A 26,531-nucleotide genomic window follows, 5' to 3' on the forward strand; every position below is an offset into this window, starting at 1 on the left:
GTCACTCTCAATAAAGAAAATATTTCACAGACAGAAGTCTAAGGAAGGAACAACGTAAGATTCGTGAACGGTCAGTGAAAAAAAAAAAAAAAAAATGAAACCAAACAGTGAAATCTGTGTCATGAAATGTACCCTTTGAAATGCTAAATAGGGCAAATGTGGGTTAAACAGCCGATGTCCTCCTGCTACAACTATTACTACTGTCACTACCTCTCAGAAACCTGCAGAAACAGATCGGAGAATGTAGAGCGGGATTCTGGACTGCAGGGCTATGCTGCTGGAGTCAATAGGACGCAAGGGACTGTAGGTGCAAGAATGCATGGCTGGGTTGTAATCCTTCTCTTGGAAGCCTGCTGCATCCTCATGGGCTAGGGGAATCAAAACGCAACAATCCCTTATACACCAAGACTGAGGTCTTTTTTATACTTATTCATGGGGAAAAGGTGAGCATGACCTTGCTGTGCTCTTTCACTGCATCCAGGAGGCTTCAGACCTCCTCAAAAACAAACTGGGTCCCCCCAGTACCCATCTCCCACTGCCAGGAACAGCAGACCCAAAAACACCCACAAAGCCCATCAGTACCGAACACATCTGTACTCCAGGCGGTGCAAGTATTGCTATCTGCCAGAAGCAACCCAAGAACTCTGTGATAGAAATGAAGTTAGTCTCATCTCAGGTGCAGCTGTGGTACCTCTCCCACCCTGTCAATGAGTGACAAACAGTTCTACCAAGAGATTTTATTGCTTTGGGTGACCCCTGCTCTTAGAGCCCCTACAGGCAAGGCTGCTTCCACTCTGAGCCCCACAGACCTGCAGGAGCTCTCCTCAATGGCACAGAGGGCAGACCAGTGGCTGTCCTATGTTCTGTCCTCAGAGGGGCACTAGCTGTTTGCACTCCTTTCAGCAGTTCCTAGTAGTGCTGCTGAAAGTAAACAAGGGATTTTCTGCCTTCATCGTTATTAGTAAATCATACTGCAGTAGTATTTCAATTTCTGGCAATTTTTCTTCCCTCTCTCTACAAAACTCTAAATAGCAGCAATAGCAGCCAATGAGGTATCCAATTACTGTGCTGTGTAATCACGAACATCATTAAGCATAAATAGGCTGTACCTGACAGGTGATAAAATGAGTAATAAAATACTTAGTGCTATGTACCACTGATAGCAATCAGATTTTTATATTCAGGCTATGATTCAAGACTTCGTATCCACTTCCAAGAAATATATAGATTCAGCTTAAAATAACCATAGAAGCAATACTCTTTCAGTATACATTATGTTGTATTAAAATCATCACATTCTGTTTCTCTCTTCACATTCTAAATGAATGGCCTCCTTTTTTTCATGTTTAGTATAACTGTATACTGGGCTTTATTTTTGTTTTGAAAGAAGCTGTGAAAGCACTAAGTGAAAAAAACAGTGAATAGGTGTTCTGAAATACATTTTTTAAAAAAAATCCTTACTATATTTTTATACCTATCTATTCTTTTTTTTTTTTTTTTTTTTTTTTAATCCCCTACATCTGGCAACACTGCAATATACAGGTTGCAGCCATAAAGGAAGACATGATTAGAGTGATTTTTTTCTTCACTGCCCTCCAGAAGTCTGTTGAAATCCAGTGGTTGGCCACTAACCTATAAAATAAAGCTTAACTGATGCAATAGAGAATAATAAACAGTGGAATACACAGAAGGATGCACTGCTGCTGACTACAAGTTGTACATACTCTGAGACCACACAAAAACTAACTGCACTGATAGGTTGCAGTAGTTGTTTCCAAAAATGATGGGAAATTGTTCTTGTCATTGTATGTGATACTGGAAGACACCATCTAAATACTGTATGTCCTACATGCCATCATCATTCAAGAACTGTAAGTTCAAAGAGACTCAAAGAAGCAGCGCTGTTCTGGTATAGGAAATGATTAGACAGTTGTATTGGAGCAATTGAATCACGGCCTGAACCTCTGATTGATCACCCAAGGCGAGCACTGAGTCAGCCAGGGAAGCACAGGTGAAGGCAATTCACGTGTGTGACCAGAAGGAGTGGAGCCTGGCTGCACTCTCCTAGAACCCATTTAAGGGCTGACTGCCAGTGAGAAAGGATCTCTCTCTCTGGAGATTGCTCCTCGTGGAGTTTCTTGTGAGTCTACAACACTAGTGAGCGCTTTTCTTTTATCTCTGATTGTCTTTCCAATGTGCTAATTTTACTAGCCTAAGTTCTCTGTATACTTATTTATTATATGATATATTACAACATCTGTATACGTATTGATCTTACACCAGTCTCGTAAGGAAGGAAAAAAAAAAGAAAAAAAAAAAAAAAAGACATTGGCATGCGAGTCTGGCCTTACTGAAGTAAACTAGGAGAGGAACATAACTGTCTATAATCTTTTGGGTGAGTTAAAAGCAGAGGGCAAGAAAGTCTACCCAAGTGATACTGAGGGAAGCTAAGGTCAAAATTAGACAAAGTTTTGGAGCAGAATTTTTAATTTCTTACTTAAAGTAATAATTTACCAACCTTTTGGAGAAATGTGATCAAGGATCCAGTCAGAAGACTTTTCGGTCCTGTCTTTTATGCTTACAGGATGTATGCTGATTTCTGCAAACAACCTTGGGAGTATTACAGGTAGGAAGAATATCTTGGGATGCTCTATAGCAGGAATCACGGCCTACTGAAAGTCCTGTTTCAACTGAGGAAAAAGATTTCAAGTCCTGCCTATTCTGAGGCATTTGGTGATTAAATTAAGTAGAAGTGGTTATGTAGATAAATAGACAGAAACCATCATGGAAGGGCTCACTAGAATTTGTATTAGATTCCATGGGAAACAAGTCATAGAAGTTTGTCTTTCACATAAGGGTGTGTGGTTTCTCTTAATGAACTAATAGATGCAATTAGCTTATAACGCATTAATTGCTGAGTGTATGAACTGAAGTGTGCACACAGGAGGCTGGGTTTGCATATCAGGGCAGTATCTCTGTGAGACAGCAAGGGAGAAGCCAAGGCAAATGCTAATAATGCACCACGTTGTCTAAATTTAATTCTTGATTTTGTACAATGATGTGAATGCAGCATTATTCAATGGACTAAACAATCCATATACATGAAGTGTGCATTATGAGGTATGTAGTCATACGTAACTCACAAAAACATGCTTTATTGCTCTAAAAGAGAGAACAGGATGTGTTTGAGGGTTTTGCTTGCATGCATATTGCTTCCACATAAACCACTGACACCTGCCATTCTTGCTAAAGCACTTGAGTTGTCAGTATGACAAAAGATGTGCGCAATTGTAAGCATGATTCCTTGTTTTTGCAACAGACTATTACTTGGTTTTAATTTTTATTGTGCAGCTATGCACTAGTCCTTAGATGGCTTACTGGAAGGACTGGTATTAAACTGGACTGTCATCAGTTTATAGTCAGCATGAAACTTGTAGCGTGTTTTCCAACAACATCTGAGGAAAATTCTATGATCTTTGTGACATACAACTGTGTGGAAAAAGTGGTTGAGTGTCTGCTGTGAGGATATTCTATCAGCTGGCCAGCAGCATCCATAATGACCAAGGGGCAGGTCTTTATCCTTGTTAAATCAAAGCAGAGAAGCCAGGAGCCATGGCAGAGGACCACTTTGCCCTCTCCACCTCCCAAATCTGCATTTATCTTTGCGTGAAGCCTCTGTGTCCTGTTGGATTTCCTGCCTCCACATACAACACCCGCTCATCCTGCTGAGACTTGGATCACTGGGTTTGTAGGCACCATTCAGCCCTCAGTTGAGAAGCTACCATGAATAGCTAGCTGGCTGTAGAGTCATTGTCACCCTGCTCTATTTAAGCCTGGAATTCATCTCATCTTACATAGTGTCATATGAATTTTTATTTTATTTACTGAAATAATATAAAGTGTATAATTATTAAAGTAAATATATCAAAATGGGATAGAAGTCTGAGGAGACTCATATTACAGCCTTTTTCAGTTCTCTTAAGTTGTCATGTTTGCTTAAGAAAAACATTGCTTTAAGTGTGAAATATGACCTTCACTGCCAGCTACAGGCAACAAAGCAGTATAATCCCAATTAACATTCTGCTCATTTATGTATTTTTTTTTCTTCAAGAGAAATTTGTAATATTTCACAAGGCTTTACAGGAAGTGACAAATGAAGAAGAAATTTATCACCATCTACAGAGAAGAATGCAAAATGTGTTGGAAAACTATTGATTGCTCCAGAGTACACTGAATTAGTTCCAAACGTATCTATGCCAAATGATAAGCAATAATTTTACTCAACAATTCTGAGACATAACATTGCAGCATTGATTTTTTGAAAACAGAAACAATTATATTATGATAAACAATGGTTTAATGATAAAGAATGTTCCTAACTGGTTTAAATCACCTTTTTATCTAGGCTGTACAAGCACGTAGAGGGAACAGTTATGGTTATGAAAGGAGATTAGTCAGTGACTCAAAGTTACTCATGCACTTAAATTCTGGTAGTCTAATGAAGAACCCTATCACTAAGGAAAATATACTAATAACAATTAATTTAAAGACTAGTTCTATATAAAGGATTTTACTTTTACAAAAATCTAGCCTCGGGATTGCTTCTTTGAGCTCAGCACTGTTCTATATCAGATACTTGACACAAACAGATACACAGCTGCTGCATAACCACTCTTTATGAGCAGTTCCTTCTGTCAGTCTGCTATGAAAGATCTTGTCATGCTTGATTAGGCCTTGTTAAATGTTCAGAAGTTGATGAGCTTTGAAAAGATAAACATTACAGAAGCATTTTTCCTCTGCTCTTAAAATTAAATGGAAAATTTCCTTTAAAATGATAAATGAGTAAGTAAATAAATACATAAGGAGCCTAGAGAAGTTTTGCTTGCTTCAGCAAACAGCCTGCTCTCATTGCTGGGCCATGTGTTTGACATTTCTCATTCCAGGCTAAATAATCTCTCCACACATGCAGAAAGCTCAGTGAACAGGTATTCATGTGCTCTGACGGTAAATTCAGACGGTGACTTATCATTGCTTTAACAGCTCAGAACATGCACCCTGATCCTTATTCACCAAGTAACAGCATTGGCTGTACATATGATCTCAGCCGTAGTTGAATGCTGGTAGATTTAGATTACAAAAATATGGGTATGTTTACAATGTACTCCAAGCTGTGGTTCAGGCCTGAACTTGAATCCAAAACAATGCTGGGAATCACACACACACAGAATGGCCCAGGTTGGAAGGGACCTCAAAGATCATGAATCTCCAACCCCCCCTGCTCCCTAGCAGGGCCACCAAGCTCCACTTTAAATACTGTTCAGGCTGCCCAGGGCCCTATCCAACCTGGCCTTGAAGCCAATAATTTGGAATAGACCTCAAGATGGGCAACAAGATAAAAACAAGCCAGAAGTCAAGGCCTGCACTCAACCTTGACACAAACTCAGATATTCACTCACTGTGAGTGTGAATGGCCCTGTTACTCCTAAATCCAATTCATTTATTCAGGTCATCCCAGGTAACCAGTGATAAGACAAGAGGTAAATAATGGTGTTAAGTTGCACCAGGGGAGGGTCAGGTTGGAAATTAGGAAAAAATTTTCTCAGAAATAGTGGTGTGGTATTGGAACAGGCTCCACAGGGATGTAATGGAGTCACCGACCCGGTAGTGGTGAGGAAATGCGGAGATGTAGCACTGAGGAGCATGGTTAGTGGGCATGGTAGGTATGGGTTGGGGTCGGACTGGATGATCTCAGTGGTCTTTCACAACCTTTATGATTCAATCATTCTATGATTCGACATCACCTGTCCTAAAGAAAGGCAGGATCTGTGGGCAGCCGGGGGATGGTTGCTCCCAGATGGTAGGAAGACCACAGGGGGACAGGTAGGTTATAAGCACATCTCACTATAGCCACTCAGACCACGGTGGCACGCAACAAGCATGCCGTGGTTTAGTCATTCTTCTGTAGTCTAACCTCTTCTGAGGTGGAATAGTGATTTTTTTGCATGAAAACATGTGCTGCGTTTCTGCCTGCAACAAAATGTCTCAATTCCAGTCTACTGGAAGTTTTTCCCAGCTACTAAAAGTTTAAGCAATTTTTTCTTTCCATGTTTATTGTTTTTTCTCCGGAACAGTTTACGCAATCCCTTTTTCTTCCTCCTTTGCCCCAGTAATGCGTCTCTCAAGAGTACTGTTGTTACTGGCCTCGTATAAACTCAGATGTTCCAGATTCATCAGAAAAGAAATCAACATGAAGCACAAATATATTCTGTATGAAATTATGTAGAATACACTGTTTCATCTGGTGTTGATTTACAGATTTAAAAAACAAATCATATGAAGTTCTTAATATGTTCATTTGGAACAGCTCTGGACCCGCTGCAGCCAAATAGAGTGAATGCAAGCAATTATCCTGCAAACACCACTGCTGGATTCATTATAGTCTGCCTAAAATACAGCACTTGTAAAATACAGCACTTTATAGGAACCACTATGAAATATTTCAAAGGATCTAGTCCTTATGTCACCGTGATAAAGAAAAAAGGTACAAAGAGGAAAAGACAAATATCATTACTCTCCGTGTGTTGAGAGAAATGCTATAACTTTAAAAAATAACCAGGATAATGGTGGGGCACGTAACTGATTTATTAACAGGCTTTTCACTATATCCATAAGGGCTAAGGAATACGTCTCTTTACTTTGCAAACGTATTATCAGATGAGACAAGGGAAGAAATTGTTAACAGCTCTTATACCTCCTTCGCCTTTAAGGTAGACTGAAATTCCATTTTACACATGCGAAGTTGTGGGACTGCAGGACTATGGAAAGGCAATAATTTATTCATGCACAAAAACTAACAGTAAATTGGCACTTTTTACACAAAGTTTACATGCGATGATCTGAGAACACTTGATCTTCTTGTCCCATTGCTGTGCTGGCAGTAAGACAGTAGGAGCAGGTGGTTTGCCCTGAGATTACTTCTCTACTTGTAATGCCAACATGACACAGCCAATGTGATTTCTGGCATTACGGTGATGTTTCAGCCTTTAAGCACGTATTACTCCCTATATAGCCCTCATTCTTCTCTCTATCATAATTTTTCAAAGACTGATACAAAACAAGTATGCCCAAAGTATGTGCACTTTCATTTCCGCTCGTAAGTTCTTAATAAATGAATCTAAAGATAAACTTATATTCACTTTGAAAAGCTCTGTTGGTGGTGGAATGAGTTGAAATGTTGGCACCTCATGAATCTCACATAATCTGGGGTAAAATCCTGGCCTGAATTAAGACAGCATACAACGAACCACATTATCACCTTCACATTCATCATAAAAATACAGATTTGGGGACTGAGATTTCAAAAGTTCTCGAACATTTGCTTGGAACTGGATTTTTCTAGCCCTTAAATTTGCTTGAAACCTGGACATAGTGAAAGAAGTGGTAGTCAACCACCACATCACTTGTACAAAATAACCCAACTGATGATCCACTGAAGAAAGTCAGGAAATATTCTCTCAAGCCCTCCCACCAGTACAACGGATAGGATGATAATCACTGGTTATTAAACAGTAACAAAATCTTGATAATATCACTTACTACAGCTAAAACAATATGACATCACACCATGTTTTCATGAAACTGAGAGTAATTCAGGTTGGAAGGGAGGACTCAAGGTCATCTGGTCAAACCTTTGTTCAAAGCAGGTCCAGTTAGTACAAGTTACTCAAGAGTAAGTCACAAGTTGAGTTAAGACTTTGATATCTGTAAGGATGGAAACTCCAAAACTTCTCCAGGTCCCTATCCATTTTTTGACCTATCCTCATGGCAAATAGTTTTCTTCAGACATCTTATGAGGCTTCCTTTTGCTAATTGCACTCACTGCCTTTTGTCCTATCCCTGTGCAACTCCAAGAAGTCTCTCTCCTTGTCTTCCCTACTAACTTTCATTTACACAGGTGCAGCCCACAGTAACTAACAAATAATTCTCAAAATAGTATTTGTACAATCTCTTTTTGAATTTGTGTGTGATAATGCTACTTATGCCTTCTTCATATCACACTCTCACTCTATTTCCTTTCATTTCCTTTCCTATTCTTTTCATGTCTTATTAAAATTGATTTCAGCTAGAGGAAAGTCTAAGTTAATTACATCCTGAGAATCAGGAAACAATTAACAGCTTTCTATTATATCACCTTAATTTCTACACTATACAGTTTTACACTTCTGCAGAAAAGGATGTGCAATTATCAAGAGAAGGATCTTTTTTGCAAGAAATGAAAGGAAATTGTTCTGCTGCAAACAATCAGCACTATAAATAATTCTTAGCTAGTATCTCTTCAGAAGTCATTTCCTTTATTTGCAATCCTATCTTTGAGTGATGTGTTGGCCATGTGCTGTCAGAGTCTCTACCCAGAGTGGATGTGCATAAGTGTTGGGCTCTGAGTCCTCAGACAAGCTCTCACAATTTCAGCTTCGTGTAAATGTTCTGCAATGCTCATTTGAATTAAATTAAAAATGATTGTTTTTATGAACCCTGTTATAATTATGCCCTAAGTTTGGATTGCCTGCTACATCGGAGCTGAGAATGGCTTGTGAAAACACAAAGGAATACACTGCTGTAAGAATCCCCAGTGCTTTGAAGATACAAGTCACAATGTGAGGAGCCACAGATACAACATGCAAACACTTCTTTTTAACTCCTGCCAATAAACACATTTGGCCCAATATAGCAAGAAAATGGTGCAAACCCTGAGCCAGTAGATGATACAGCAATTCAGCTGAACAATAATGGGAACATTATGGCAATATACCAATTTTGGCAATAGCTCTGAGTGAGACAAACAAGGAAATAAAGGCAGGGAAAACTCCACAGTGCAAGGTGAAAGACCTCTGTGCAAGATGGCAGCTGTGTTCCTAAAGGATGGGAGAATCTTCCAAATCAGGTAGATTTTATGAGATCCATAAATTATAGATATGAGAGTGTTGATGCTGCTTTTCATCAGAAGACCTTTGGATTTCTCACCTCTGGGGCAGTCACAATTCTCCTCCAGAATATTTGTAATTCCAATTTCTCCCTATTATCTCATATCTCAAGACTTGTTCTGTGCTTTGCCCTTGGCAAACATCATCTTGTTTGGCTCTTATCTAGCTGGAATGCCCTTGGAAAGATAATTTCCTCAGCTCTTCATCTCAATCACATCGCCCATCTCCCTGATTTCTTCCATCTCCTCCTCCTCCTCTTCTGTCACATCAAACATTATATTACTGTGCTTATCTTTACTTTCAAGATCCCATCTCTGCTATCACCACCTCTCAAGCAGTGTTGGCTTCTGCTCTAGCTGTCCATTTGGTTCCATCTTTGCAATAAGGTTTTAAATCTTCAAGCAAGGAGCTTCTGCTTGTTGTCTCAACAGGAGACACTCCCACCCAAACATCCACAGAGATATGGATGCAGTGCCCCAAATCCTACCCAGCACTGCTGTGATCTCTACCAAAAAGCATAACAACTAAGCAGGTGATGTGCAGAAGCTGTACTTCCAGAACAATAACCAGCAGTTTCACAAGTCATGTTCTCTCTGCACACACCTGTATCCATTTGCTATCCCTTCATTTTACACTTGGACTATAAGCAATATGGGAGCGAGGCCTTCGTTCCATCTGCTGCATTGTGCCTTGCACTGCTCTGGGATGTCATCTTCAGGATCCCTAGTATAAATGGGCTTTTATTCTTTGTAGTACTGAAAATCAGCAGCATGTGGCTTTTGGCAGCCTAATGATGAGACAGGCCAAAAGATATGTTGTCCATCCAACAGCAGTGTATCATGACCAGAGGATGTCTGTCCAGCTGCAGGCATTTGTTTGAAGTATCAAACAAATCAAATATGGAATCTCTCATGTTCAAGGAAAATTCTGAAAAAGCAGCTGAGCCTAGGATCTCACCTTAAGCATTTTGACATTTTAAGTTCCAATTGTAATAGGGAGCTACTGCCAGTGACTGGATAAAATCACTGGTTAGCAAAGTGCACAGTTTTATTTGTCAGAATAAACATAGCAAAATAGGGTCCCACTCTGATTTCAGGTACATTTCCAGCGTTTTTTGGCAATAATCTTTGCTTCTTGCTTGGTCTCCTCTGCCGAGCTAGTAAGTGAAATGCACTCAGGAAGAGGTTTAATAAATTCTCAAGATGCCACAAGGTAAGTAGGACATAGCAAGGTAAAAATGGGCAAAAAGAGTGAAAAGGGTCACCTGGCCTGGCACAGCTGTATCATAGTTCAACTCCATCAGAAGTCAATAGGATTGTGGAGTCTCTGGAGCTGCTCACCTCTGACTCCAGGCCAGCTGAATTTCTCCCTTGTACTGTCATTGGCATTGGATATCAGGAAAAACTTTTTCTCTGAAAAAATGTTCAGGCATTGGAATGGACTGCCCAAGGAGGTGAGAGAGTTGCCATCCCTGGAGTGTCGAAGAAAGGTGTAGATGTTGTACACAGGGACATGGTTTAGTGGGCAATGTTGCTGGTAAGTGGACAGTTGGACTAGATGATCTGAGAGGTCTTTTCCAAACCTTAATGATTCTATGATTCTGAGACCACTGTAACCTGGTTGAGCTCCACAGGCTGCTCACCATAGGGTCAAATAAGCACTACTGCAGCCCTCCAGCAGAGCAGGAGACCGACTCCCCTGCCCTTTTCTGCGACAGCAGCCTGACACACCAGCTCAATTCTGCCGTAAAACCCACTGCCGACAGCCCCTGGTGTTCCACACAAACCAGAGAGCTCTCTTCTTGCAAAACCCTGTGACACAGCTGTGGTATCTCACGTTATCACCCACACAATTGCGAGGAAATGAAGAATTACAGCTCCCTTATGGAAAAACTAGCTTCTGTACTTGCTTTGAATTATGAAGCCCAAACAGGCATATTTTTTAATTATTTGTTAAGTGCACCTTTGATACCTGTATGCATTTACTGGATTGAGGCACTCATAAGAAATAAACTAAGAAGACTACAAAATTATAGAGCTGATAATGAAGATGGAAGCTGCATTCTGAAGCAGTGCTGTCATACTGGTAGCATTGTGATGTGCTGGTCTTACAAACTGCATAGTATAATTTGTAATATATACATCAACATTTGACTCTGTTCATGCACAACACCAACAGGAGCACAGAAGTAAAGCTAAAAACCTTGAATGAGAAATAAACCAAATAGAGTGCCAACAAGTGGTTTCTGGGCCACCTGTTTCTTCTTTCCATCAGGCACTTAAACTCAACCTTATTTTTATAGTCCACCTTCCACAGAAGTCTGAAGTTAGGAGATAGGAATCAAGCAAATATCTGTCCTCAGTTGTGTGCAGGCAAATGAAGAATGGAGGGGGTGGCCAAGCAAACCCAGCAGTGGCTGTATGGTGCCTTCTCTCTGTCCCTGACCATGCATTTCTGTCTGCTTCCTTCCCCAGCACTGGCACTGCGTGCTGAGCCTGTTCAGAAAGTTAATCTTTTCTCACTTCTTTGCAACTGATGTAATTCCCTGAACTTTGGATCCCATGAACATCAGTGAGAAGTGTAAAGGAAGCAATAAGAGCAGGGCAGAGGCAGCCTGCAGATAGATCCGCTGTATCAGAAAATCACAGTCTTAAACAGTAGCTGAGTGAAACGGTGTAAGATTGTTTCTCCCCCCATGCTTCTCCAGAAAAAGCTTTTATGTGGTCATGTGGTGAATCAGTTTGTGAAGACTCAACTGAAAACCCAACAAAAAGCCCTTCTGATCACTGCCACGGTGCAGGTCACCATGTGGGGATGGTCCAATGACGTTTAAGCCAGTCTGAATGAAGTGAAGCCTCAAGCAGGGAACTAGCACTACTGATGGCCACTGCCTGGAGGCTCCTCCAACTTCACGGGCTCCTTCAGAGCCTGACTGAGCCTCTGGGCTTCCTTTTCCCTTGCTCTGTGCTTCCATGAAACTTGTTCCCCCTCTATGCTTCAGAATTTTCCAAAAATGAAGGACCACGGCTGCACTTTTTTACACTTCCACTCCCACTCTCCTGGTGTGTGCACTCTCCTGGCAGTGCAGTTTTAAATACTTTGTCCTTCTTCAAGATCACTGCTATTCTTTCTGCTGCAAGAAACAAAGGCACTTTCACAATACAGTCATGTCTTCTTAAGGCCATAAGAAAAAAGTGAGGCTCAGGACAAAGGACAATCCTGCAAACAAATAAAAACAACAACAACAAAAAACTAGCACAACTGTTGCTGATATTTGATATGAAATTGATTTAAAACTCCTTACCTTTCCTTCTGCTGAGGCAACCTGCCTTTGCAAAAACGCCTCACCGTACTATCCATAATACTATGTCTTATGAACCCTCTGTAAGTAAGGACTCTTGTTAAGGTTTAAGCTGTTTTTAAATCCAATGGTTTACACATCAGAATTGTTTAGAATGTGTATTTCTACGCCCTGCTCTTGTTTAAGGAAAACCAGCAAGCCAACATGTAAAATGTGGTTCACCCAATGAATGCCAGCACTTCTGCTGAGATCTCCAGCTTTGCAGTTCCCATCATTAAGACTGTTATTATTAGCACCTCACTGCAGTTTCTCTTTTGTGTTGCTTTTTTATGGGGTGTACTCTTCTTTCAAGCCTAGGCACCTGTTTATGTTCTCACCACAATTTTCATTCCATCTGCCAATTCTTCATTGGTTTAACCTCTTCCCACAGAAGTTTGAACAGGTGATTGTATTCAACCCTTGCCTTCAACACAGAACAATTAACAGCAAATGTGGCCACAAAAAACAAGCTGTGCCAGGAAGAGAGAAGCAAAAGAGTCGACCACAAAGCAGATGTTTCAAATATAAACAGCAGAATAAGCAGTAAGAAAGGTGGAAGGGTCTGGCCCTTTGGGAGGGACTGCCTGTTTCTGAGAGCAGGCCCTAAGCCAGGAGGTGTCTCCAAGCCAGCACTCAGCGCCTGGAGAGTTGATAGTGGGAATGAAGAAGCCTATGGCAGGAGGTCAACTGGACTGCAAGAAGCTCACATTTGCTGCTCTGACAGTATCCTTCAAGTTCTTAAATTTTACATCACAGAAAGCACTGAAATTCTTACATTTTTACACTTCAAAAAGCACCAGAGTCTACAGATAAAAGGAATAGCTTGATTGGCATGTGGTGCACAGATCACTGCCTCGTCCTTGTCCATTTATCCAACAGCAAAAGCTGGCTGACCTCTTTCCTGGCTTCAGCCAAGTCTTACTCTACAGATGTTACTCAGGAGGGAGAAAGGAGTGGGTTCTTTCTCAAACACTGTCCCCAGAGCTTCCCCCATCCCATTCCATCCCACACCATCCTGTCCCATCCCATTCCGTCCCGTCCCATCCCATCCCGTCCCATCCCATCCCATCATACGACTGTAAGTTTTGCATCTCCACACTGCAGCGGTACTTTTTTCTGTGCTTTGGGGATGTCACTCTTAGGCTCTGTGTTTGCTGCAAAAACCTGCCACAAGCTGTGGCCAAGATTTGTGTTGCAAGAGCTTTATCTTTCTTCTGAGCACACAGTGCCTACCCCTGCAGGGATTTGATGAATAGCTTGAATTCCTAGGCGCTATCACTATACAAATAGTAAATAACAACGACAAGCGATAGGAGCACTCCTGTCATGCTGCCAGCCTATGGCTGCTGCCCCCACAGGAGCTGGGGCTGTGCACTAAGCGCAGCACACAGCAGAGTGAGGCTGACTATGGAATATTAATCCTTCCTTCCCTGAACAAGCATTGACATCAGAGCAGTCTCCTTTACCTGTACATAGGCAGTTCCTATAATCTAAAATAAATAAAACCCATGCTTGCACACGCTACACATACAGTACCCTTTGCTTCCTTGCTAATCTCTGCTAACCTGAGACAGAGGTTAATGATTCACTCCATCTGGAATGGAATACACAAAATATACAGCCCAAACCACTCTTCCAACATCCGCCTTACTGTGTACATAGAGCAAGAGTGATCACTGTTTGCACACGCATTGTTAGCTACTTTAACTCAGAGCCGCTGACTGGAGCAACTCAATTATTGAAACAGCTTAAGGGAAAGACCTGAGCAAATGATAGCCTTCCATCTGAATTTACAGAAATGCTGAAAAACCAGAAATTTTACAGAAAAACAGGAGAAATTGACATTCCTGGCCCAGGAACCTTAGGTACATATACATATGTGTATATATGTATGTATATGTACACACACCTGTATCATAGAATCATAGAATATTCTGAACTGGAAGGGATCCATAAATTATTGACCATTGAATCATATATGTATATGGCACCACCAACATAAAGTTAGTACAAACACACAAGACTCCAAGACATGAGAAGGTACATCAGATATCAGAGATTCTAGAAAAACTGAATGTATACATTTATAAAATTAATTTACCTGAGTTAAAATGTATAACTAAATGTGTTATGATAGTACTGATTTAGCAGAAAGCTTATTGATTTCAAAGAACTCCATTTTGCAACCTTCCCAATCTTCACTTTGAAGTCCTCCTTTCCTTTCAGGGCGTTCCTCTGGTGGAATTTCACAGTGAAGACTGCCAATTTTTCGGCTGCTTGATTTTGGAAAACAAATTAATGACAGTGAAATTAGTTGGACAGAAAGCTTGGGAGCACTTTGTTCCACAAAGATCTGATGATATAACCTTCCATGACTTACCTGCCCTGAAGAAGTAAGCAGATACAAGCCTTCTCAAGTGAGACAAATGAAAATTATTTTTTCAGGGTCAGTTTTGAGTCCAATTAGGAAGCTCTTCGCTAATGGAAATGCAGCCACTGGTGGAGAACTAAAGTTGGTGCAAGAACGTGGTGCAGGGGGTAAAAAAGTACATACAGTACTAGATAGGCTTAGGAAGATCACAAAATCTAACCTCAATGAATTCTATCTCCAGACATGGCATATAAGATTGATTGATATCTGACGATCACTCTGAACTTGTCTGTAGGGGAAGTGACCCCTGGGTAGTTCTGTATCTTAACTGCTTACTCCTTTTAGTGCGTCTCTATACTGTCACAGTTGTGCATCACTGGAGTGTTAATGCTGTTCTAAGGACAATGATAGCATTTGATAAATTATGTAACAATATGCTTAATATATTTCTATGATACACCAATACATTAATCCCATGATCACTTGATTGCAGTTCTCTAGTAACTGTTACTGCTATGCACCACTGGGTTAATTGCATCTTCGAATGCCAATGAACTTTTGACCCTTACTAGAGTGAAAAAGGTTGACTGTTTACTGCTTCAAATAAGGAAAAAGTTTATGGACCTGTAAGTGCTATCATACTGCAGAAGTTAATGACTCTGATAGTTATGCACTCTGATGTATTAAGAAGTTTTCATAAGTGATAATGAAGCAAGACCCATGGAAGACCACTGAGAACTGATACTTGACGTTTCTCTTTCAGCTTCAAAATTTACATCTGTCACATAAAACCTCTTTTGTAAAACAAAAGTCACATGCAAACTCTGATAATAAGGCAAACAAATTTCTGTTGAACCATATCTTACATTTTGTCTCTCCAAGAAGTACATAAGAAACATGTTTCATTTTTCCCTAAGCAGAAAGAAAGAAGACGCTGAACTATAGGTACTACTCACACAAAGCCCGTCTAAAAGCTTCCTAACTATTTATTAAAACAATTAACTGAAGTGTTAATTGGGAAGGTGCTGCCTCGCCTATAGGCTTGTGAAAAAGGCACATTTAAAAATCTGCTGAGAAGAAGCACTAAATATCATTACAGTTACACCGAATTCAGAGAGCTGCAATGTGTACACAAAGGCAATTTCTAATAAAATAAAAATAAAAAATAAGTGCTTTTTAAAATCTTGCTCTTTGGTCAACTGATGCCTGAAGACAACCTGAATGATGGCTTACATTTATAAGAGAAATGAGAGACTCTCAGAAGATATAAGAGTTCAACAGCAATCTGGGATCAAGAAAAAATTAGTTGCTGAGTCAACTAATTATCATCAGTCAACTCTGGCTGTAAGACAGGCAGTCAGCAAGTACATCAAAACATTCCTGTTGGAAAAACCACTCTTGGTTGCCAGCTGTCTAAGTCACAACTAAGTCACAGAATCACTGAATCACCAAGGTTGGAAAAGACCTACAAGATCACCCAGTCCAACCATCCACCTATCACCAATAGTTCTCACTAAACCATGTCCTCCAACACAACATCCAAACGTTCCTTGAACACCTGCAGGGTTGGTGACTCCACCACCTAACTGGGCAGCCCATTCCAGTGCCTGACCACTCTTTCAGAGAAGTAGTATTTCCTAACATCCAGCCTACATTTCCCCTGGTGCAGCTTGAAGCCATTCCTATCACCAGTTACATGAGAGAAGAGGCCGACCCCCAGCTCACTACAACCTCCCTTCAGGTAGTTACAGAGAGCAATAAGGTCTGCCCTGAGCCTCCTCTTCTGCAGACTGAACAATCCCAGCTCCTTCAGCCTCTCCTCATAAGCCCTGTGCTCCAGACCTCTCACCAGCTTTGTTGCCCTTCTCTGAACCCGCTCCAGGGCCTCAATGTCTTTCTTGCAGTGAGGGGCCCAAAACTGGACACAGAACTCGAGGTGCGGCCTCACCAGAGCTGAGGACAGGGGAACAATCACCTCTCTGCTCCTGCTGGCAACACCATTCCTGATGCAAGCCATGATGCCATTGGCCTTCTTGGCTACCTAGGCACAGTGTTGCCTCATGTTCAGCCGAGCATCAATCAGTACCCCCAGGTCCATTTCCTTTACATAGTCTTCCAGCCACACCACCCCAAGCCTGTAGCGTCGCCTGGGGTTGTTAGGGTCAAAGTGCAGGACATTTGGCCTTGTTGAACCTCATTCCATTGGCTTCAGCCCAGCGATCCAGCCTGTCCAGATCTCTCTGTAGGGCCTCGCTACCCTCACTTGTGCTGGGCTGGGATTTTCCTTCAAAGCCTTTCTGAACTTGCTGGAAATTTCCCTGAGTCAGGTTGGAGCATCTTGCTGTGGGAGAGTTGCAGCTCTGTCTGCAGCTATGGTCTGTCCATCCGTGCTTGGCTGCGTGAATGGAGGACAGGCGTGGGTCTGTGATGGGAGGGAGCTTCCTGTGATGACCACACCAGTTCTCTGCAGGGTGCCTTTCAAACTGTCTGTGCCTCTTCTTGTGTTTTGTGTCCTCATTCTGCATGTACTCTGATTTGCAGTGCTAGCAAGACTTTAATTTTTCTGCCAAGCAGTACTGAAATGGGCACAACATGTTGCCTTCTGCTGGCAGGGAAATGAGTCTAGAATGCCCCACTTCAGATAAAACCACGATCAATTTCAGTAGTGCTGTTACACACCCCCCTTGGATTACATGTCTAGCTGTGACTATCCTGGGCTGCATCAAAAGAGGGGTGACCAGCAGGGCAAGGGAGATGATTGTCCTCCTCTACTCTGCCCTCAGAGGCCACACCTGGAGAACTGCATCCAGCACAATAAATATGCAGAGCTGTTGGAGCGGATCCAGAGGAGGGCCATAAAGGTGATCAAAGGGCTGGAGCACCTCTCCTGTGAAGAAAGGTTGAGGGAGTTCAGCTTGTTTAGCTTGGAGAAGTCTCCGAGGAGACTTCATTGCAGTCTTCCAGTACTTGAAGGGAGCTTACAAGCTGGAAGGGCACTGATTTTTTACACAGTCTGATAGTGACAGGACAAGAGGGAATGGCTTTAAACTAAAAGGGGGGAGATCTAGGTTAGATGTTAGAAAGAAGTTCTTTACTCAGAGGATAGTGAGACGATAGAACAGGCTGCAGAGAGGTTGTGGATGCCCCATCTCTGGAGATGAGGTGGTTGGCAACCCTGTGTGTGGCATGGATCTAGATAATCTTCAAGGTCCCTTCCAAACCAAGCCATCCTAGGATTATATGACTACCCAAAGCACCATGGCCGAGGCACTTCCCTTCAGGCACATCCATAGAGGATGTACTGCATGCCCAGTCCCCAGGGCTGTACACAGGCAGGTGTCTGAAGGTGGGCTGAGGCTAGTAATGGCACTCCATGTCTCCAGGAAGACAAACACCACACACTCCTTCTGAGCACAAGTTTCTTCAGGAGATCATTCTTCAGATCATTTGTAACCTATTAAGGACATCCATATTGCAGCCATTCACAAATGAAAGAGCTCACCACTGAACAGCCATAGGGTGTAAAAAGTGTAGCTGCGCTAGGGAAGACTTGATGTGGGGGCAGCCGGTGCTTCTAGGCAGCCCCAGAGGTCTGTCCCCTTGCAGAGCTATCAGTGCCTGGAGAGCCCTCAGCCAGACCATGCCCATACAACCACTTAACCTTCTCATTCTAGTCTTCCGAGGCTGCTATAGGGTCTGTCCTGAAGGGCCACACTGCTGGGATCAGGGAGTCTTCAGCTTTGTTTCATGGCCACCAGCCTGGTAACTAAAAGGCCTATCAAGACCCAAACTTCAGAAGTCCTCACCTTAAGAAATCTGTTCCTATTAACCAACAGAAAGAGTTGGTAAAGTATTTGCTTAGCCAGCTGCTGGCTTTAGAGGCAGAGGACCTTACCAGATGCAAAAATTTACCATATCAGCTAACCTACAGCTCAAGGTCCTTTATTTTTCACCCATGAACCACAGACCAGAATTTATATCACAGCCTCATCTCCCACCTTTGGTCAGTTGCTGCTGACCAAAGCTGCTGTGTGACAGCCCGGTGCCAGCACCAGGTGCTGCAGTAGCGAGCTCAGCCCTCACTGCATAAAGAAGTCACAACCAAGGAGGGTCATACAGCAAGCAGGCCACAGAAATGGGCCAGTGAGACAAATGAGGCTGGGGTGAGACAAGCAATAGGACTTTTAAAGAGTCTTAATCAAGCAGCTATCACAAGCATCTGCGTTTAGACACATGTTGTTTAATCTAGTAGAAGAGTATTTATACCTACATTTTCTTATTTATATGTAAGCAACACCATGCTCAGTTTCATCTTACACTTTACTCCCAAGTTATGCGTTCATCTTGCAGCATGCAACACCTGCCCATGTGCACTTTCACCCAAATACACACAGTCACCTGTCCTGCTGCATCACTCCCAAGAGGGCTTATCTGGCATTTGCAAGGATCACTAAGAATAGAGTACAGTACATTTCCTTGAATACGCGACCGTGTTGATTTTCTATCGTCTGTTTGTCTGCCCCAGAGGCTTCTGAGATAACCAAACTTTGATCTTGAAAGCCTTCCATGTTCTCATTTAGCATTAACAATTATACACTTATCTTGGACAAGAAAAGGGAAACTTTAAATGCACGGTTAGCCAAAACTTGTCTACCAGCCAGTTTTCTGTCATCTATTCTGCAGCTGTTACTGTTTGGAAAACCCTTGCATAGAGCATCCCAAGAGAGAAACAGAACGAAGCTACCAGAGGTAAGGGAAGTTAGATGTTTTAGGGTGCAGTTTCCCAGGACAGCTCCAGCTGATTCAATAGATCCCTCCTGCCAGAATGGGAGATCTGCTTCTTCCCCACCACCTCCCTTCCCTCCTTCTAGCTCCATATTCCCACCACACACATGGTGGTCACCTGGCACTGACACGCTGGCAGTCATCATCTCACAAAACCAGCGTGCTCACTAGGTGGCCACAATGGAAAGGTGCAAGGATGTGAGCTGGCACTGCATAGGACTACAGAACCATGGGCAGGAGAGGAAGGGGAAGCAGATCTCTTCTGCAGTAGCTAGGTGGTAATGGAGGCTGTGCTATCAAACCAGTCCAGGGTGATCTAGGCCACTTCCAAGTACTCATGAGGGAATGCCCATAGGTAACTTCATAAGACCAAGATGGGGAATAATTACTTTGTAGATGATCTTGGCCAAAAATAGCATCACATTTAATTACCTTAATAAAATTAGAGACATGGTTTAGAGAGCAAGATGGTGATGAGTCAACACTAGACTAGATGATCTTAGACATCTTTTCCAACCTTAATGATTCTATGAAATTATAAGTGTCATCCTTGATTGTGACAGTAATAAGCTGACTGTGAGAGCCAGATTTGTTGAAGTTCTTCCATCCTCTCTTTAGGGAATGATTGCAAAGCTTTTGTTTTTACATTTAACTTAAAGGAATACAGAATGTCTTAAGTAGATCTCAATAGAAATTTTGTATTACAATTGAATATTCAGCTTTTTGTAAGGTGAGTTGGAAGTTGTAGGAGTTTTGTCAGCACTTTAACAAACTTCTTAGCACCAAGTCCACCCTACAAAGCCTGCATGCTGTTGTGTCCCAAACAGGCTGCCCAGGAAGGTGGTGGAGTCACCATCCTTAGAGGTGACTTAAGAGGAGGCTTAAGAAACCTGTAAATGTGGCACCAAGGGACATGGTTTACTGGGCATGGTGTAATGGGTTGATGAATAAAATAGATCTTAGTGGTCTTTGCAACCTCAATGATTATATTATTTTATGATCCTTCACCTCAGGTTTCATTTCAAGCTGCTCAGATGAAGAATCTCAAGAATGGAGAAGTACTTGAGCCAAACCACAGAGATGTGTACTGCCCGAATACGGCTGTCACTGCTGTGCATTGCACCGTGCCAATGGTGCTTGCCATGTCAGTGCTAGCAGTACCGATGTCAGTGCCTGTTAGCAGCAGCAGGGATGGCACCTGCCCAATCAAGCAACATTGCTACTGTTCTGCAGTGTTGGTCTGGCACCTGAGCAAAAAGTTCAAAGAAAATTCAAGCAAAAGCCACTGAGCACATCTTTTTCCATTCTCTTTCTAGTAACACATCTAACACACAGTAATAATAACGGGATATTTCCTCCTGAATCTCAATATTCATTGACAAGCCGAAAGCCTTACAATTCCTAGTCTCCTCCGTAGTGGATGGGTTCAGACTGAACCGAACACATCCCAGAAATTAAAAATTAACTGAGTCAGGCATTGCAGTTAACAGTTTCGGCGCCGCACAGCCCCGCTCTCCCCGCGGGGATCCCTTCATCTGCGGCGACATCGCAGCGGTCCGGGGGTTGCGGGCTGCGAGCAGCGGGGCCGGGCGGGCAGCGGGGCAGGTGCGGCTTCCAAGGGACGCGTCCTCACTCCCTCCCGCCGCCCGCCGGTACCCCGGTCCCACAGCACAGCCCGGGCAGGGGTACGGCACCGCTTACCGCAGCTGCTCGCCGGTCAGCAGGACCTCGGCCATGTGCTCCAGCTCGGTCGCTTTCTGCTGCATGCTGCTCATGCCCTCCTCCATCGCCGCCGCCTGCGGGCACAGCGCCTCGTGCTGAGGGGAGCGGGCTCCGGCCCCCTCTCTCCCTCCCCCCTCCCCACCCCCCCGGCCGCAGCTGCCGCCGCTGCAGCCCCGATCCCCCTCTCGTGGCCGGGGTCGCCGGCAGCCTTCCCCCGCCGCGCTCACCTGGAGGACACGGAGTGCCGTTTCGGTTCGCTTCTCCCCCCCCCCGCGCCCCCCACCTCCTCCAAAACCCGCCCCGCTTCCCGTGTTATTGTGTCACGGGCGGGGAGAGAAACACATGGCTGCGGCCGCCGCGGCACGGCTCGCCGAGGCAGCAGCGGCCCCCCCCGGCTGTCACACGGCAGGGAGGCGCAGGCAGCCCCCGGTACGGGAGCGGCTCCGGGGGTGCTGCGCTGTGCCCCGTGGCCCGGCTCTGGGCTGCGCGGAGCCGCCCCCGGCCGCGCTGTCCTCGCCGCTGCCTCCCGCCGCTCGGCTCCCTGCGCATCAACCTGCGGCCCGCTCTCACACATCGTCCCCGTACCCCCGCACCTCTTTGTCCCTCTGGCGACGGCGGCCGCTGAATTCCTGGGGGCTGAAAAGCGCTTCTCGCAATATTCGGTCTTTGAGATGGGAAGTGCGAGGTCATGAGCACCCTTTGTGAGCGCCGCTGGCAGAAAAAAGCACCAGAATGGAAACAAGTCCAAGGCCACTTCTGCAGTGGTCCAAGAAGGGTTTTCATTTACAACAACGCATAATTAAGATACACCTTGATCGTGCACTCATTGCGCTTCTCTCTGCCTGCACACACTGTGTGCATGGCAAAATGTATCTGCTTCATATTTGCAGTATTCTCATAGTTAGATGAGCAAGGCTGTGGTTTCAGAACAAGGATAAACATTAACAAGGAATCACGTGAAGGAATTGAACTCAGTGTAAACCAGGCTGAAAAGAAAGAGGAGGTGGATCTCCAAACATCCCATGTAGATTTACAGTTTTTGCTACCAAACGAGGTTCTTGATTAAAATAATGATAACTTGGAGTCGTGGAAAAAAATGGACAAGTAGTTGGAAAATAAGTCCAAGGAGAGTTAGTAAGCAGACGACAGCCACATCCAGCTGAGGAAATTCTCTGCTAAAAATAATTGGAAGCTAGGAGAGCACTTGCAAGAAGTTCCATATGTGCCTTCTCTGCTGTTCCCTAGCATTTGTTCACAGCCACCTGTGAGATGAATATTAGATCAGGTGCACCTCTGGTTCAGCCCAGCACAGTCTCTGTAGGGAATGTCTCAGTGTGTCTGAAAGAACCCTACTGACCAATGGGTGGTGGGTGAAGCAAAACTGAATCTGCCTTCATGTTGATCATAGAATGGGCCAAGGAGGGAAGACTTAGGAGTGCAAACACTGCAGCTTGAATTTATCTCTTGTCAATTTGGAAGACATACATTTATGTCAATACTTGCAAACACCCTCTAATCCCACTTGTACTATAAGTACATGAAGTACACCTTCATGGAGCTAGAAATAAAAAGGGAATTGAAAAAATCAGCTCATCTGACCTTATATTTTGGATCAAGAATTTGCACAGTAATTTGTATCAAGCATTTTATCATGTGGCTGAAACAAAGAAATCTCAAGAGAATGTTATTGTACATTTATGTTATTGTAGGGCTTTATCACCTGAGTTTGGCTGATTCAGCTGTTTCCCACCTCTAAAAGGGGGAAATTCCACCCTGCTCAGCTCTGGCTGCACATCCTTGCAATGGATCTTATGCTGGTTTCCACACTTCCAGCACCTCTGCTGCAATTGAATTCGCTGAGTGGGCAGAGAAGTCCACAGAATGAGGCTAGTTTCTTCTGGGCCAGTAAGCAGAGCTGTGCAGGTGGCTGTGGATCTCATGGGGCTGGAGCTGACACAGAGGGGGAGGGGGCCTGGGTGGCCGAGGGCAGGAATAGAGAGGAGGAAGAGAGAGAAGAAGAAGGGGAAGAAGCTGTCTTTCGGCAGTGACAAGCCAGCAGCTTGATTCAGGGTGCTTGTGGAACTGCAGCATGAAACACATTTATTTCCTTGCATATCAGATTATTCTCACAGGTCAGTGCAATTTCCTGTGCTTAATTATTTAATGCTCATAGGCTGCCATGTTTGCCTTTCCACACTGATATCCCATTTGTAATTTGTTCCACATGTTCACACTGAAATATCTTACAGCTACAGTGTGCTTCGAAGGAAGGGATTAGGTATCAATCATTCCAAACCTGATGTCTCTCCTCGACAGTTAGCTGACATAACCCCAAAGGATCACATTTCAGAGTCAAGAGCAAGAATTAAGCTACATAAATTGACCTGTTTGGATGTTTCTAGCTTGTATGTTTTTAATGCACAGACTGCTATAGAAACATGAGATCTAGCAAAAGATTAAACTGTTCTGGTCCCCCTCCCAGGGCAGACTGACCTACAAGACCCTGACACAGTGCTGAGAGCTGAGAAAGCACATGAGATCCTTACAGCAAGGTTACTTAGAAGGAGAAAGACTTTCCTCAAGGTAAACTTTGGGAATCATATGAATATATACACATATATTTTGTATAAACATAGAAGTAATTTTAGGAACTGCTGTTTATTTTATATGTGAATGCATACTTGGATTTTACCTTAGTGTGACTGCAGTTAAGTGGTAAGAGTTGGACTCAGTGACCCATATTAATAATACAATCATAGAATCACCAGTGTTAGAAAAGACCTCCAAGATCATCCAGTCCAACCATCCACCTTCCACCAACATTTCCCATTAAACCACGTCCCTCAGTACAACACCTAAATGTTTCTTGGACACCTCTAGGGATGGCGACTCCACTAGCTCCCCGGGCAGCCTGTTCAAGTGCCTGACTGCATTTTTGGAGAACAAATTTTTCCTAAAATCCAACTTAAATCTCCCTGGCACAACTTGAGGCCATTCTGTCTCATCCTGTCAATGCTACCTGGGAGCAGAAGCCGACCCTCACCTCACCACAGCCTCCTTTCAGGTAGCTGTAGAGAGCAGTGTCTCTCCTGAGCCTCCTCTTCTGTGAATGAACAACCCCAGTTCCCTCAGCCACTCCCCATAAGATTTGTGCTCCAGACACTTCACAGCTTTTCTTTCTCTGGACATGCTCCAGGACCTTGATGTGTTTCTTGTAGTGATGGGCCCAAAACTGAACACTGTACTCAAAGTACAGCCTCACCAGAGCCGAGTACAGAGGGATGATCACTTCTTTGATCCTGCTGGCTGCGCTGTTTCTGGTACAAGCCAAGATGCCATAAGAATCCTTTCCAAGTTGAGATACTCCATGATTCTGTGATATTAAGGTAGCTAGCTAAGGTTAAAACATTCCTCATCCAAAAGTGTGTCAAACCTTTGAGCTGGAGTCCAGCGACATCTTAAAACTCATCCTCCATAACATCCAGAGTAACAAGAGCTGCATATGTCTGGTTGAGAGTTGGTAGCACAGGCACTGGGGAAACTCAAGTCTTCCAGTGGTGGTGACAGCAGAGGCTCTCTGACATACAGCAAGGGACAAAGCCACACATTTGAACCCCAGAGATCGTGGCACTGAGACAGGACCCTGTATTCAGGTTTAAAAGCAATTCTAGTGATTTGCGTAAATTTTCTTGTTGCATTGAGTAAACATACAAATGGTAAAACATAAATGCCTACAAAGTGAAATGAGAATATTGCTTTCAGAATTTATAGAATATTACATCTGTGGTCTAAATTTTGACTTGATAAATTAATTTAAGATTAGATAAACTAATTCCTTAATCCAACTAATTAATTTAATGCAAGCTTAATTTAAAGTGAGACATTCATATGAACAATTTACCAGTGTTCTTATGTGCACTTCTTCCTTCTGTGGCATTGTTCACATAAGATTGATCTTTCATTGCTGGGATGACTAGAGCTTTTGAAACAGGAAAATGATGGAGAAATCATTAAGGCATTGATTAAGGCGTTGATTATCGCATGCAAAAGATGGTGAAGCACTTCAGGGATAAAAGGCATTGGCAGACGAGCTGTTCGATTGGTTTGCTGTTCTTGTTTTCCTAACATGTTTTGTGTAAGAGCCATCACATTTAAAAGTACCTGGTTCTTCTCTTACTCAAGAAGACAGAAAAACATATGGTTTGGGCCTTTAATTGGTCTCCCTTCTAATCAGATTTTGCAACTCTGGAAAAAGGAGTGCGTGTGTGGTTTCATGTGTTTTTTTGTTTGGTTGGTGTTTTTTTTTTTTCTATATTCCCATGCTTATTTGCAAAGAGATCTCATTTGTCTTTGTGTTTCAGCCGGTTAACTTCCTTAGTACCAGAGGTCTGGCAAAGGAAAGCAGAGAAACTACCAGGTATTGTCCAGCCTGCCCTCCTCTTTTCATGCTATGTATAATAGTATTTCCCATTCTTGGCAGTGCATAGATTACATTCACTGCTGTTCATTTGCTGCTCTGAGCTTGAACAATTTAAGTCGTCTGCTAGAAACTGGTTAGAAGAATCAGTGCTTGTGTGATTCAAAGGGCTGAATGCATCTGGCCAGGCTAATTTTAGTCTTGTGATAAACCACAGGAAAAGTCAGCAAGTTTTCACACACACACACACCAAAAAAAAAAAAAAAAAAAAAAAAAGCATGTTCTATACTTCTCTTTTTGCAATATAACATCCAAGTTCCTGCAAAAGTCACCATGGTGAGATAACAGGAGGATCTATCACAATTAATGTCTAACATTTCAGCACGAATGAGACTTGCATCTGTTCAGATCCTCACATTTCATGTATCGCTGACCTGGCAATCATTATAACAAGAAGATGAAGTACAGAAAAAAAGACATTTTGATCCTGAGACATGCAGAGATGATCTAAAAGGGGCTTTCTAAGCCTGTCCTTTATCCTTACGCAGCTTTTCCATTTCAAGTTAAATACCCAGGTTCTCTCTGGGTCAAAGATGCTGAGACTCGTATGCAGGCTGACGTCTAAAGCACCACCATGAGGCAGATACATGTTCTAGGGCTTGCTCCTGTCAGTGGAAAAATATTTTATGAAAATAAACAGCTTCAGTAAGAAAAAAAAAGAGAAATCCATATCAGACCTGTAGACTCGATAACTGCTGATAGTGCACTCTGCTAAACTTGCATTTTTGTTAGCCAATATGGTAATTGATTTCTGCACTCTCAGTGATGCCATTCCATCTGTTACACTGGAGTCCCTCTATGTATCTGTTATGTGTCTGGAATGGTTTCTAATTTGTCTTATTTTTCATCTTCAGC

General features: G+C 43.0%; 1 protein-coding gene across 1 annotated transcript in view; it reads right to left on the minus strand.

Annotated features, from left to right (window-relative positions):
* The window catches only part of DEPTOR (DEP domain containing MTOR interacting protein), a gene marked incomplete at both ends in the record, with an annotated part of 69,460 nt that extends 48,196 nt beyond the window's left edge, over window positions 1-21,264 (minus strand). Inside the window, one exon of the mRNA XM_079533387.1 lies at window positions 21,179-21,264. Coding sequence (XP_079389513.1) covers window positions 21,179-21,264 — 86 coding nt within the window. The remainder of the gene's footprint in view (window positions 1-21,178) is intronic.
* Between the last annotated feature and the right edge of the window lie 5,267 nt (window positions 21,265-26,531).

This window comes from Tetrao urogallus (genome assembly GCF_951394365.1).
Source record: "Tetrao urogallus genome assembly, chromosome: 3".
Lineage (NCBI taxonomy): Eukaryota > Metazoa > Chordata > Aves > Galliformes > Phasianidae > Tetrao > Tetrao urogallus.